At 37.0% G+C, this 16,186-nt stretch overlaps 1 protein-coding gene across 1 annotated transcript in view; it reads left to right on the forward strand.

Moving 5' to 3' along the window:
• TMEM232 (transmembrane protein 232) overlaps positions 1-16,186 on the forward strand; it is a 58,915-nt gene that overhangs the window by 27,237 nt on the left and 15,492 nt on the right. Inside the window, exon 11 of the mRNA XM_053454278.1 lies at positions 2,010-2,251. Within this exon, the coding sequence (XP_053310253.1) occupies positions 2,010-2,251 (242 nt within the window). The remainder of the gene's footprint in view (positions 1-2,009; positions 2,252-16,186) is intronic.

The following is a 16,186-nucleotide window of genomic DNA, read 5'->3' on the forward strand; positions in this document are numbered from 1 at the left end:
CTGATCCAACTAATTTTAATATGAGACAAATTTAGTCCCACTCTTCTTGGAAGAAATGTTTTAATTCAGCCATATCAGAGGGTTTTCAAGAACTGCCTTTTTAAGATCATGCCACAGCATCTGAATCGGATTCCAGTCAGGACTGATTGGGCCAATCCAGAACCTTCGTTTTGTTTCTTGCTTGTGTCCTTCGGATCGTCTAATATTAAAGTATTATATATGAAACATTTAAGTGTGACAAATATGCAAAAATTCATTTTTAAACAAAAAAATCTTAAACAATTCCCTTGATTGACAATTAAGTCAATCAGTTAATTATTTTGCTTTTTCTGTAATATATTATGGTGACAGTTCCCCTTTAACAGCCATTTATGATTTGCAATTACATTGTAAAGGTGAGTTGGAGTTGCTCCATCCAGCCTTTCTCATGTGGCACACCATTCCACTACATATCATATGCATGCATAGAGCAGTGTTTGGTTAAGCTTCTAGCCCTTCCTTTTTCTCGTAAGTTAGCAGGCTTTGGGGATTTAATACATAAAATAGTTAAATTTGAGTAAGGGTTCCATCTTGTGCACTAATTTAGGTGCTAGGAGGCAGGACAGTAGAGAATCTCTTTATTCATCAAGACCCAAAGGGGGTAAACTGCAGGGAGAAAAGCAAAAATATATTAAAAAAAAAATAGGAACCCCATGCTTAGCAAATTTATAAATGTATGAACAACAGCAGCAAAAGTAAATATGTGTGTGTATATATATATATATATATATATATATATATATATATATTGTGACAGGTCGGTACAGTAGTGGATGGGCGGTATATACGCCCTACTTTGGCTAATTTTGTGTGTCCTTATATGTAAAATTAACGCCCCAGGGAAAGAGAAGCACAATAAAAAACTACAATTTAGGAAGTGACTTGTAAATTGTGTAATGGGTCCCTGGGGTGGAGTATCCAGAAGAGCAGGGGGGACTGGTGCTCCAACAGTTTTTAAAATCCAGACCAGGATTTACAGGTGACCAAGTACAGCTCACTTCGTCTAATCAGGAGGGTTTAAAAAGCTTGGTTCAATTCAGTCTCTCTTCTTATTTCCAGCCAAGAGAGCTGCTGGACAAAAAGCCTTGCTGGATGTATTTTGTTTGTTTGGCGTGTTTTGTTTAGCTGCTGATTTTGAAGAAAATAAATATTTAAATTCTATCTGGATCTGGAATTGGCTTTTATATTACCCTAGAAGACAAGTGATTCTGAAAGATCTCTGACTAACTCCTTGTGCTTCAAAGGACGTTCAGTTACAATATATATATATATATATATATATATATATATATATATATATATATATATATATATATAATTAATTTTGGTGGACGTTTCCCTTTAAGCTTTACTCCAGAGTAGTGTGTCTATAATTTATTTAAACTGTATAATTCAGTCACAAGAAAAGATCATTTTATTATTATTACATTCACAACTGGTGTTAACCTGTATTATTTATTGTTTTATATAGCACTATCGCATTTTGCAGCGCTCTACATAGGGTTATTATAAATTCATTACCTACAAAGCAAAACCTTTATTATCAGATAACAACTTTCTCCAGGTCCTCCTGAACCCATGTGCACGTGTATATATCCACACATATATCTATGTCTCCCATAAACATTCATGATATGCTTTTTTGGTCTGAGCCCTGCATCCCTTGCATTCTTTAATGGAGTACCCTACTAAACAATGAGACCAGTACACTTCTACATAAATGCTTGTGTTCAGTAAACCAGTGGCAAATGTTGTTAAAACTGGAGCTATTATGACAAACCATTTTTTGGTTTATAGTGGTGGAGTAGAATATTGCAGTGTTATGTTTAGTTAGCAGATCACATAACATCATAATCAGTAAATGAGTAAATGTGCGCCTTCCATTATTATCATTTACTTCACCTTGTGCGATTATGTTGTGTTATTCACATTAATGTGGTATATTTATTTTTCTCCCTGTTTATTAACAGTCTGAAGTAAATGGTCCAACAAATCCCTTTGTTAATACAAGTGCTAAGACTTCATCATCTCCCAGCCCGGCCTTTTCACGGAATGTGGGAAACAGAATAGCACGTGCGTTGTCACAGAGGTTCTTACCTCCTGCAGTGCCCAATATCCCTGTTCCAAAGAAAAGTGTTCAGAAGCATCATCCTGTAAAGCTCCCTGAACGGAAAACCCACAGCATTGAGAAGAAAGCACGTCTTTCTTTAAGGTATGAAATACAATATAACCTTTATATAACAATGTTACCGGTAATACAAAGGATAACTTTGAACACAATAATCCCTGAAAAAATGCTCTGCGGGAATAATTATTTAATTCCCGCCATTGCTAAAGTGATTTACACTCAATAAGCACAATATCTGTTTATCTGTGTAGATGGAAATAACACAATTTTAAAGATTTTTTTAAGATATTTTTAACACACTATGTACCTATGCTTATTGTGGGTTAAGCCCTTTCATTACTGATCTGCCCAAAATACATTAAACAAAAAGTATGTATATATCCTTTACGGACACGGAACATCAACTCATTGATGAACAGTTTACAGCAATAATATTTAAGGTGTCCAGTACCAAGGGAAATGCTGGCACCTTCTGGTCTGAGGACCATGTAGTTGCGGTGGGCAACTTGGCTTTACATACCCCTCAAACCATGAACCAGAAGAATAACCCTCCCACTAAACTATTTTTGCTAGAGAAACTTTGACATTTGGGGGTTAAATGCACAGTGAAGCTTCCTGAACAACATCCACAATTACTGACAATATGTACATACTTAATAAAACATATTGCCCATCGTAAGCTATAAGCACTTGTCTGAACTTCTTATTTATAGATTCATTGTGTTCTTCAAAAGGAGGAATCATTGTAAATTCTACTGTTTTAAAGAAACTTTAAGTAAAGACAAAACTCTTATTCTGCAACAAAATAGGGTTAGATTACAAATCACAAATTGGAAAATACAGTAAATTACAAGGCAATAGAAATTTGCAAAAACATCTAACAAATAGTTCATTGCTACGGGTAGCAGGGAGATATTCTTTATCTCATTGGCAAAAAACTGAGCATTCATTTGTGCAAGAAGAATACATAGTTAACTTTTGTCAATAATGTGAATAGATAATAAAATGTTCATAACGATATTTAACATTTGGCTTGTCATGGTAGGCATCTATAATAATATAAGGACAAAAAATAAACAGATTATACAGTTGATTACATTTTAGATTGCATAATTTCTCTTAAAGTCTTTCTCGGTAATCCACATCAGATTTATTACATGCATATACTGTACATCCTTCATACATGTCTAAAAACTCTAGTGATGCCCTTTACTAATCTATTCAGTTTTGCTGCTAAAGTTTGGGACAGTTTGGATGCTCTTATTGCCAAACTTAAACACTAACTTATGAGAAACCTTACTTGTCGGCACGTGTCGGGACTCACTCACAAACAGTCTAGAGCTTGGGAGCAAGGATGTTTCGATGCCAAAATTGTAATCACGTCCCCAGGGAAGCTGTAGAGTCACAAACTTTCCCTCCTGTACTAAATGTTTCTATCACATTTCCCTTCTCACTTTTTCCTCCAAGCTCTGCATATTTAGAACCATTAGTCTTTCTTGGTAACTTTTATCCTGTAAACCATTCACCATTTTAGTAGCCCTTCTTTTGAACTCTGTGCAAAATGTCATTAGCCTTCTGAAGATGGGGTCTCCAGATTTGTATAAAGTACTCTAGGTGAGGCCTGACAAGAGATCTGTAAAGTGTCAGAACAATCTCACTCTTTCTGCTACTAATGCCTCTATGCTTTTTCTGATGCTTTATAACATTGCTTTATTGCATGATGCTAATCTGAAAATGATGTACAAAATACAGGTGTATTGAAGTTCAAAATCAGGAGCATGTAAGCAAACCACACAGTCAATAATCCCGAGAGAAACCAGATGGTGTCAGGAACAGCCAGTAGTCCTAACAGTGTAGCAGAAGAACTGAGCACCGACTAGCAGGGCTCGGGTATATTATATAAGCCTCCTAAGGCGAGTGGCCACACCTAGGAGGTGTGGCTACATGTATTTGGGATTTTCCATGTGATTGGAGGAACCTGGTGGGTGTGGCTACAGGTTCAGATTAGCTGGGTAATGTTGATCCTGTTCTAGATGTCATCAGGCCTCCCATCCAACCATTGATAGCAGACAGAATTAGAATCTATAATAGATTACTTTGTGTCTATAGAGGACCTGACTTAATTAGCATTGCTATAAAGAGTCAGCTCTTTAATGCATGAACAGGAAAAGTCAAAACTAAGCTTGTGTCAATTTAATTTATGTTATTTAATTCACCACTGTATTTCATGATCTAGTTGAAAAATATATTTCAATCGGACTTCCCCTTTAAGCTGCAACTAAACAAACCAAACAACTAGCTTTTGAAGAAGTTATTTTAATTTCTACTTACTGTGTGCAGTGTGCTGGCAGAATGGACGTGATGCACAATGTCTTATCTTTTTATTATATTCATTTTTCATTTTACGTTTAATTAAAAGTGATAACACACAAATCCTCATTTCCCAATCATGAATTATGTAATACATCTAATACATTTTAAATATCTCATATTTCTGGATAGACATCTTAGAAGATCTGAATACAAATTACCAAATCTTGGTTTTGTTTTTTATGATGTGAGGGAGAGGATTGGGCCTAGTAATATGTGGAATTAGTAGATGAAAAAAATTGAATCTAAACATTTTAAACAGTTTAATCTTTCATAGACTGTCATAAACTTTTAGCTGCAGTAAAGTTATCTTAAAAAATACTATAATGGTGTTTTATTATCTTATTTGGAGTCATTCTTTCCATCTAAACAGTTTATTGTTTCAAATTAATTAAAATATGAAGTAATAAAAGGTGCATTTTGCTAATTCATAATCTTCACCAGTTATTAAAATAATATATGACTTTGGTTTATTCTTGAAAAAAGTTTAGTTAATATGTTTCAGTTTTCCTCACGGTCTGATAAAAGATATTTAAACATGATGACTTTTAGTATCTTGGTTGCTGCAGTACAGTGCTTTTTGGAAAGTTCTGCAGAAGTAGCAATATTAACATTTTCAGTGCCAACCACATACATAGTAAGCATTGTTCCCTCTAATGTTGTTGTGCAAATTTTTTTATGTTATAAAAGTATGTGCGTACTGGCCACCATTCAGATTGCACACAAAGGGCTTGCCCGGCACCCAGATTGCACACATAGTACTTACCCCAGCACACATATAGCACACATAAGGACTTGCCCCAGCACCCAGATTGTACCCACAGTGGTCTCCTTTTAGAGTCTCAGGTCTTATCTTAGTCTGGCTCACATGCACCCTTTTTGACATTAATGGATATTCACAATTGCTCATAAACATCCTGGCTTACACAAACACACTCTCTCCCCTTTCTGCTCATCTCTTCCCTTTCTGCTCATCTCTCCCCTTTCTTGTTAGCCCCCTTTATTTTCCCCATTCTCATTATCTTTCCCATTTCTCTTTATCTCATCTCCCCATTTTCTATTTATCTATCATCCTCTTTCTATTTATCCCTTCCTTTCTCTCTATTTCTCTCATTTTGTCTCTGATTTCTCATTATCTTTTCCATTCTCTTCATCTAGCTTTTATATCTCTTTTTATCTAGCTTTGAATGAGTTATTTTAATTTCTACTTACTGTATGTAGTGTGCTCCCACTGGCTCCCCACTGTAGCATGTGCTACAGGTAATATTTCCCAAAGTTTGTCACCTAGCACCCTAAAATATTTTTTAAGAATGTGGACTGTGATCACTAGATCATCACCAGCCTCTCACAACAATCTGCCCATCTGTTCACAACATGCTGAAGATGTCCACCAGCAAAACTGTTTGGCATTTCCTAGTCTTTTCATCCCCTCTGTACTAGAGAGGCTACCCACCTGGCTGCTAGGCAAATCAGCCTGCCATAGTAATGTCAGATTTGAACTGTTCTCCCCAGCATTCTCACTCCAGTTGGCAAAAATGTTGAGTGGTACAAGTCCTGAGCTAGCCCCCCTAAACATATTCCCCTACTTCCCCTCTTGGAGATTAACTAGCTTTATGCTCTAGATACTCCCTCCACCCTCACCAGCACTGACCCCGACAAGTGCTTGCTCAGTAAGGAGTACACTTCTCTGCATACTATAAGTGTCCCTAAGTGTTGCCCCCTTTGATATAGTATTTTGGATTCTAAGTAGGCTCTTGCTCACACTTCTCACAAAAATGCAGCCCCTGGAACACCTGCTCCAGGAGTGCATGCATGTGTACAATATATATTTCCCTTCCTTCCTGGCAATTAACTTTGCACTTACCAGGTTTGTACTTGCAAGATTCATCAGGGGTCATGTTTCACTTTACAGCTATGTCAAAGTAGTTTGAGTAAATGAATTTAGTTATGCTTAGAACCAACAGTTGTCTTTTAATGGAACACTCCAAAACTCCATGTACAATAGACATTAGAGTCCACTTTGAATGAAACTAGTTAAAAAAATAATAATCAGGCTAATTAATAAAGAGATGATACTAAACATACTACTTTAACTTAAAATTAAAAAATATTATTTTTTATATTTGTGTGAAAGAAGGTTTTAGGAAATCATTAAAATGCTCCAAAGCATTGCAGATTATTTATAATGTTCAGTTCAGGTACATTCTGAAAAATGTGAGTGATTTATTTTAGGAAACAAACACCAATAGACTAATGGAGGTAAAGAGAAGTTGGTAAATATAAAAAATAGCACTGACTTTTAATGTGTTTTTGTCCTTGAACTTGGATATTGCTCAGCACTGCTTGTGACACCTCTGCAACATTTTTCATAATGTTCAGTTCTTTCAAAAGGTTTATTGGTTCTAGGCTTCCTGCTGTTAATGTTATATTCATGTTGCATTGTTTTGGTTATACTGGCTCTCTGTTTTTCTTTTATTAAGGTTCTTCTCGACTGTTGTGTCAAAATGATAGATGTTATAAACTGGAGCTCATATTAGGTGGGTCTCCACAGGAAAAAAAGACATCTATTAACAAAATTTAACTGAGTGCGATCCGTGGAACTCTGACAGAGACAATCAAAAATGTGGTGATCTATGTAAAAGGCCAATATGACTATAAAACACAATATGTATACATTCATGGGGTGATTTACTGTTTATCATTCTGCATGTACACAGGGGGTTTCTAGTTAGACCCCCATGACGTTCAGCAAACCAGGACAGGAGGACAGGACTGGCAGTAAGTATATTATGTGCCAGGACATGTGTTTAGCCAGACAGAGAAAGCTAGGACGGTGAAGGGCAAATTGTAAATAATTCACCCTTTTCAAAGGGGACAGCATGTAAATGTTAAAGGGACCTATCAGCTATGGAATGCATTAAAGTGCATTAGACTGTCCCTTCAATAAGTATAGCCAATGTAAAAAACTATGCATTTAGATGCTGAAGAGATCCAGGCTAACTCTGCTGTCAGGATACTTCTAATTTACTGTCAAGATTTTAAAATATGAAAATATTGCATAATCTGATTTTTTTTTTTTTATGTTTAGTTTGAATTATTTTATGAGGTAGTTGTGCTCTTTACATTTCATGTCTTCGGAGTTACCTTGAGCCATGACTTTTTTAACAGCTATATTATGTGATAAGAATTACATCAGCAAAATAGAATAACGGACCGCTTATGGAGTCTCAAATTGAAAATATATATAAACAAACTAAATATATGTGTATCATATGCTCTTCCATGCTTATATTAGCCGAGTATCATCCTTTCATTAACATTTCTTTTCTTGAATGCACAATACATTTAAGGATCCATGAGCCTGTTTCCTACCCCCCACCTATTTTCATTGAAGTAGATGTGTATGTGCAAATACTAAGCACCAGCCAGTTATATCATTGGCTATTTTATTAGTAGTATTTTGTGGCAATGATTGATACTTAAAGCAGAAAAATAATGCAGAGAGCAGAGGGGGCACTCTGCTTTGAAGCTGCAGTATTTCCATTACGTAAATTCTCTTGGGGGTGAGGGGAGCAGGAACAGAATGCAAAGTATTCTACAAAGTAATTTAATATGTGCTCTTTCTTGGTGGGTTTGTAAGGGATGTAAGGCTTTCCATTGGATGGGCCAAATACTGTAACTCACAGGTTAATTTAGTGGCCCATGTATAACTTAAGAAGACCAGTGTACATTGTGTTACATCCGATAAATGGAAAATATGGTAAAAGAAGGAACTGACATTTAAACCCTTACAGTACTGCAATTAGTTTATGACTCTATACCATACCTTTACTAATTTGTTAAAACATACCCACTTTCCACCATAATTATTTTATTCAGAATAGTGGAGAAAAATAAGACCCCCAATGTATACAAAGATGATTTATTCAGTCTTCATACAATTAGTGGTGGGAGAGCCTGACTGGGGTGGGACCAGGGACCCAAACTCGCTTTATGTGAGTACCCAGTGACAGGGAACGCCTTTAGGCACTTCTGGCTAGGCTTTAGTTCACATTTTTTCTCCTGACTTAATAAATAACAATTTGGCACTTATGAATTAAACAACCAACATAAAGTAAATGCAGTTTATAACCATAGCACATGTTTTTAGAATCTTTTTGTAATCTTTTTCTTTCTTTTTTTTTATAATGTACACACCAAAACCATAATTAGGTAAAACAATTAGATTAATAACTCATTTTTTTAATATCTTTTTAATGAAAAATTCCAGAAATACCTCCATTTTATATTTAATCTCCTTAATCTAAAATAATCTAGCATGTGCAGGTTTTATTAAAAGTAATATATCACATTAGTGGTATGTACTGGCATACATGCTGTTTTCCATTTTTCTTTTACAGTAAAAGAGGATCAAGCCCTTTAATAGATGTAATATCTGTTGCCATTTTTGTACTTTTATTATTAAGTCATCTTTCTTTATGAATGGTAATTATCTCTTGCTAATAACAACTTTAATTACATTACTTCTTTTAAGAAGCTATTTTAGCTCTTGGGGGAAATTTCATCATGGGCATTTTAGGTCAAGAAGTCAATATCCAGGGTCCCTGGTACATCATCTTATTACAGTACTAGATACAATCAAAAGTCACTTTGCTTCCTCTCTATTCAAGACCATTTTGTAAATCACTAGTCATGGTTTTGTGAAATGCATTTTGCGTGCGCTGCAGTATTGAAATATTGTTGTGGGATTTATATCAGGTCCCTCTCATCGTAAAGATGAGTTCATAAATTAGAAACTCACTCTAAATTGGACACTAATAAAAATGCAAGGGCAATATAATATGAGAATACACTGTCTATCTTCCGTTTATTAATACATTTTGAGTACAGAAATGTGTGCTTTTTGTACCATATAATTTTAGTGTTGTACCTTACTATAACACCTATTTTTCCCTAGCTATGAATACGTTGTCTCGTTTTACTGCAAGGAATTGTTGCACTTAAGACCGAAGGAATTGTTATGTAAAATAATCTGTTTATCAAGATAAACTCCAACCCCATAAAGCACTTTGGAAAAATAGCAGCCATGGGACTGTGCACCACATATGATGCCCTGACTCAAATGTTTAATGGCATCAAGACAGGCCTTTAATTTTACTTTTTGGCAGCATGCCAAACTAGTCTATAGGTTGTCATCACACAGTGCTGTTGATTATACCTTACACATGTGCTTGCGGAATTCTTTTAAGAGATATTTCTTTTGTGAACAATACAAGTTAAATGTCTCCATGTGATGTACCATTTCATTTGAAACACATTTAGACACAGTGCTTAATGATTAGGCGTTATAACCTATTGTGTTTTTTCCTTACCCTTTTTAACCTTTCCACATTGTTCCTTTGAATATTTATATGGCAGCTATTTGTGTGTAAACAATCACCAAAATCAGGGCTCTCCAGGCTTGATTTATTTTCCCGCAGGTTTACCTGAAATGCAAATGTACCATGGTTGATGAAATTGTGACCTGGAGCTGCATGGTGTTCTGCTGTTGGATGTAATCTGGTGCTGAACAATGCATTTTACGCGTTCAAGTCATTGTGTGTGAGCCGTTCTCGAACCCGATGGTGTCACATGGGAGGAGGTCACTTTATCAAGACTGTTCCTTGAAGTTCCTTGACTGTTCCTCCCAATGTTTAGCACATGGAAGCCATGTAGGGGAGACTTAAGAAGGGGACGCGACAGACAGTCTCTTTATTAAGCACGTATGCCTTGCAGCAGTCTTCTGCAACTTGTTTGCATGTTCCACAAAAAAACAGAGAAAATAAGTGCAGTGTAGATTTGTGTTCCGATTTGGGTTGCGGTTTGGACTTATTGTACCAGGCAAACTAGCTATAGTTCAGAGTTATGTTAAAAAAAAAGTCAGTGAGTTTACCTTCCTCCCCTGCACAAACACATTAAAAATATCTACATTAATCTAACAAATAATAAAACAAACAATAAACTTGGGTCCCTAGGGCTCTCTATTAAAGAAAATAGGTTAATGATAGCATGTAACAAGTGTCACAGTTACAGTGATACTCTTCCCTTTTGCATTTTAAGTTATAGACACCCGCCTGCCACAACTTTAGCACTTTAGTGAATCACCGAGTTGTTTTGCAAATGTTAGCATTCAGGGACGCTAACTTTAACTCAACTGACCATGTGACTTCTTAATAAAAGACACCCAAATGTATTCTGGAAAAATATACAAATAAACAAGATATTAAATATATAACTTATTTTGATGTTGCAGTCTCTGAGAAAACTGGTGACATTTTTTTTGTGCAATATGGTGTTATAGGTCAAGTATTGTTGCTTCTATGTTAATAAAAGATAATAAATAGGGTGTTTTTTTCCCTTGACCTAGTAAGAATAGCTTGATGTCTATTCCATGCATGTTTAAGTTCGCTCACTGTATTAGCCTCCACCACTTCTGAGACTATTGTCTCAGTAAAGTAGGACAAGTAGTATATTACATCTAAACCTCTCACCCATTAGTTTTAGACTATGACCTCTTGTTTTAACACTGCTCTTCCTTTCAAGTAAGCTTGCCTCATGTACTTTGTTTATGTATTTTAAAGTTTCTAATACATGTCCCCTCTCTCATCATTGTTCCAAGCTAAACATTAAAATCCCTTATTCTTTCCTGAGAACTTTCATCCTGCAAATGTATTAATTTACATTTATCAACATAAAACTGCAGCTGTCAACTCTTGCCCATTCTTAAAATTTCCCAATCATTTCCCATTTGACTTGTTCCACCTGGAATGTCTACCCTACAAAAAAACATACCATTAACACATTCTGTAATATCACAAATAAAAATATTAAAAGCACAGGTCCCATTACTAATCCCTGAGGTACTCCATTAGTTAAAAGACCTTCCTCTGAATGTACACCATTAATTTCAACCTTCTACCTCTAGTGACTCAACCATTGTGTTATCCATTCAACTATTTTGCAATTTAAAGTTTAAGTCTTCTATGGGGGACAGTGTCCAATGCCTTACTGAAATCTAGATAGGCGATATTAACAGCTCCTCCCTGGTTTATTATTTATTTACCCGGTCAAAATAAGAAATGAAGTTAGTTTGACAGGATCTCTCTGTAGTAAACCCGTGCTGTTTCCTACCATTTCCTGCCAGATATTTAACAATCCTATCCTTAAGTATAGTTTCAATAATTTGCCAACTACTGACCTAAGACGCACTGTAGTAGGCTGAGTCTTCCCTGCTACCTTTTTTTTAAGTGGTACTACAGTTGCCAACTTCTGGAACTAATCCTGAGAATAGTGACTGGTTAAATAAGTTTGGTAACAGTTTTGCCAGGACACTTCAAAGCTCTTTTAATAACTTTGGTTGTATCCCATTGGGTCCCATGTTTTCCTCTGTGAAAAAATGAAACAAAACAAAAAACAAAACAATAGAAATATTTATTTAAGCAGACAGCTAGCACTTTATCCTCTTTTATACAATTTCCTTCATTTCTTGTAAATTATTCCTGGTTTATGTTTTCTTCTTTCACTTATATATCTAAAAAAGTGTGATTTCTTTATAACATGGCAGTTTTCGCCATTGTTTGTTTTGGCGCATCTAATAATGCCTTTTGCCTCTGTAAACTTAGCTTTCTATTTGCTTCCAACTTTCTCAGTTAAAGTCTGGATCCTAAAAGCTTCCTTCTTCTCCTTTAAAACATTTGCCACATCTGTGGATTAATCTTTTTCTTTTAGTCTTAACACACTTAATACAATGTTCTGCTACCTTTAGTAGAATATTTCTTAAATGTGTCCATTTCTCCTGCAGTAGCTGGTAGCTATACCAGTAGATGGCAACCTCAAACTATCCGTTTTCGTAAATAGCTTTCTGTTATAAAGACGTTTGGAAATAGTAAAGTGCCATAAATGTCATACTGTGATAGTGAATTAATCATGTTGTTTATGAAAGTAATTAGTTTAGTGTTGTTTGTTAATTGGGATGGATTAGCATTTACATTGCAAAGATGCTCACAAAGTTTTCATTAATGTAGTCTTTTTTTATTTTTAATTCGTAATTTTAATTAGAATAGTAATAACAAATGTATGGGACATGATATTTTATTTTTTTGTATAATATTACTAGTAGTGACTTATATTCCAATAATAGTAACATGATGAGTTATATTGATTAATAACCTACCAACCAACTGGTAAAAAAAGGGACCTAGTAAAGTCATGATACTGATCTGGTATTTTTAGAAAATGTGAAAAATATATCCATATAGTAGTGGCATTAAGGCCAGTTAGTTGATGTGTTTACAGTTTTGTAAATCGTTTAGGTAAAACTAGGTTACATTCTGTATTGAGTTCAAGTAGAAACATTTTTTTAAAAGGAACAGCTTTCAAAACAAATACATTCATATATTAAAACTACACATGGCATTTGTTTGAGGCAAATTCTCCTCTGTGAAACTGAGATCAGTGGCTTTATCTGCTCCATGGGCCAGAAAGTGTCTGTTCATCCCTGTGCCAAGATATAACACACATAACCATACATTTTGGGGATCTAAAGCATGTGTATGTTACTTTTTAGTCTTAGAACATATTACATGAATTATTTATTATATTAAACAATAAAGTATAGAATTTGGGAAATGTGACAGGTCTGCTGTAAGCAGTTGTTTTCAGTGGAAGTGTTCCAGTTGTTATTACTTTAAGTGGCATACCTCTTCTGCCACTTGGCTTTATTCTTTTACTTTACCTTATGAATTACTAAAGGAGCACAGCCTGGTGCTTATTCTTAACTGTTTGACATTGTAGAGATGTACAATAATGATATACCTCCACTCAGAATCCACAAAGTATTCTATTTCAAAATCCTTTTCTTATCCAAAAAACAATTAATTTGATGGATACCTGCCAAAGGTAAAGCTGAGTTTACTGCACTGTAAAATTACCATTAATTTCACCAAATTTACTCAGCGTAGTCATCAGTGAAGACAACTGAGCTTAGGTTTCAATATTAAATATCTTTAGAGTTCCAATTTTATGAGGTGACAGGAGTATATTCACAAGACAGAGGTCATGGCATGAAAAAGTACTTTGGTTAAACTAGTGAAAACAGGATCACTGTCAACAATATTGCGTGGATGAGTTGTGGAGAAACAATTCAAGCTAGAGGAAATCAGTTTGGAGCAACAGAACCCAGAAGCAAGTGTACAGAGAGACAACTCTTTGAATGAACAGAGAACGGTTGTCATAAACAGGTTCACAAATATACTGTCATGTTTGATTTGTTTCCATAATATGATATCACTTTATTGGAAGGCTTTGCATAACCATCTTAAAGTTGCTGTATTAATCTATGTGCTGTTAGCTGTCATTGCTGCACACAACGTGTAATGGTGCATATGAATAGTTATACCATGGGCGTAGGAACCCCTAAAAATCTGGGGGGGACAGCATTTTCCCCCATCAGATCCCCACTTTCTCCCCATCTCTCACACTATCTACCCCCTCTCCCCCTTTTCACACTATCTACCCCCTCTCCCCCCTCTCACACTTTCTTACTATCTATCCCATCCCTACCCTCCCTTCTCACACTATCTACCCCATCCCTACCCTCCCTTCTCACACTATCTACCCTCTCCCTACCCCCCCTTCTCACTAGCTACCCTCTCCCTACCTGCCCTTCTCACACTATCTACCCCCTCCCTACCCTCCCTTCTCACACTATCTATCCCCTCCCTACCCTCCCTTCTCACACTATCTACCCCCTCCCTACCCTCCCTTCTCACACTAGCTACCCTCTCCCTACCCCCCTTCTCACTAGCTACCCTCTCCCTACCCTCCCTTCTCACTAGCTACCCTCTCCCTACCCTCTCTTCTCACTAGCTACCCTCTCCCTATCGCCTCCTTCTCACCAGCTACCCTCTCCCCACCCCCCCTTCTCACTAGCTACCCTCTCCCTACCCCCCTTCTCACTAGCTACCCTCTCCCTACCCTTCCTTCTCACTGTCTACCCCAGGGGTGTCCAAGTTTTTTCTGCAGTGGGCCACTTCATCAGAATTGTATACGTACGCGGGCCGCACTCATTTTTCACTGTGAGAAAATATGGCCTTTAATAAAATATGCAGATTAAAATAAAGTAAAAGACACAAAAACTTTACTTTTCCTCTCACTGATTTTTGGGCCTAGAAAGTTTTGTGACTACAAATTCAGGACTCAGGATAATTAAAAATGAAATAGTTCTATTTATTCTAGGGATGCACCAAAATGAAAATTCTGGATCAAAACATTCACGGTTCACTTATCCAAAACCGAAAATGACCCCCACCTTTAAAAATAATAATAAAAACTAAACATTTTTTATAAAAGTAGGTAACACACCACAATTGGACAAAAAAAATAGCAATATGACTTGGCATGATAGGAGTGTGATTGCTGTTAGCAATCACACTCCTATCATACCCAGGCAGCCAGTACATGCAGACCCCATATTGCTGGCAGCATCAATACACAAGGGGAGCAGCTGGCTAGGTTTCAGCATGTACTGGTTGACTTGGCATGATAGGAGTGTGATTGCTAACAGCAATCACAGTCCCATCATGCCTAGGTTCCAGCACTTACACATCCAACCAGTAAATGCTGGAACCTAGGCATGATGGGACTGTGATTGCTGTTAGCAATCACACTCCTATCATGCCAAGTCAGCCAGTACATGCTGGTACAGGGTTGCTGTAAGTGATGTGCAGACCCCATACTGCTGGCAGCATCAATACACAAGGGGGGGCAGCTAGCTAGGTTTCAGCATGTACTGGCTGACTTGGCATGATAGGAGTGTGATTGCTAACAGCAATCACACTCCTATCATACCCAGGCAGCCAGTACATGCAGACCCCATATTGCTGGCAGCATCAATACACAAGGGGAGCAGCTAGCTAGGTTTCAGCATGTACTGGCTGACTTGGCATGATAGGAGTGTGATTGCTAACAGCAATCACAGTCTCATCATGCCTAGGTTCCAGTATTTACATATCCATGTTATCACACACACACTCATTCATTCATATACTCATTCATTCACAGATTCATTCCCTCAATCACGCATACTGATTCAAACACCCTCCCTACCCCCTTACCTGCACTGCAGCTCCTCGATGCCGCTCACAGACTTCAGCAGGGGGCGCGCCCTCCCTCTGCGTTCTCTGGTACTGCACAATACAGAAGCAGGGCTCTTGTTGTAGCAGGGCTCGAGGTGCGGACGGCGTAAGATCGGTTGCCCTGGCTGCCGATCTTACACGGGGCGCACCTCGAGGTCTCGCGGGGTGCATTTGCGGCGTTTCTATTGGGGGGGTTCCTACGGCCCTGGGGGGCCCCCTCCCCCATCGGGTCCCCCTCCCGCATGAGTTACTGGGGGGGATCTGTCCCCCCCGGTTCCTATGCCCATGAGGTATACTGTAGATATGTTGGATGCCTCACTATTGCTTTTGCAAAACTCTTTGTAGACACCACCACATTGATAAGTCAAATAATAAAGTGGATATATTTTTGTAGTTGAGAAACAAAAGAAAACGCTTGAGAAATCTACAAGGTAGATTTACAGAACTTTTGTCATATATACATAGAATTAGGACA

The sequence above is a fragment of the Spea bombifrons genome, chromosome 1 (genome assembly GCF_027358695.1).
Source record: "Spea bombifrons isolate aSpeBom1 chromosome 1, aSpeBom1.2.pri, whole genome shotgun sequence".
NCBI classification, from domain to species: Eukaryota; Metazoa; Chordata; class Amphibia; order Anura; family Pelobatidae; genus Spea; species Spea bombifrons.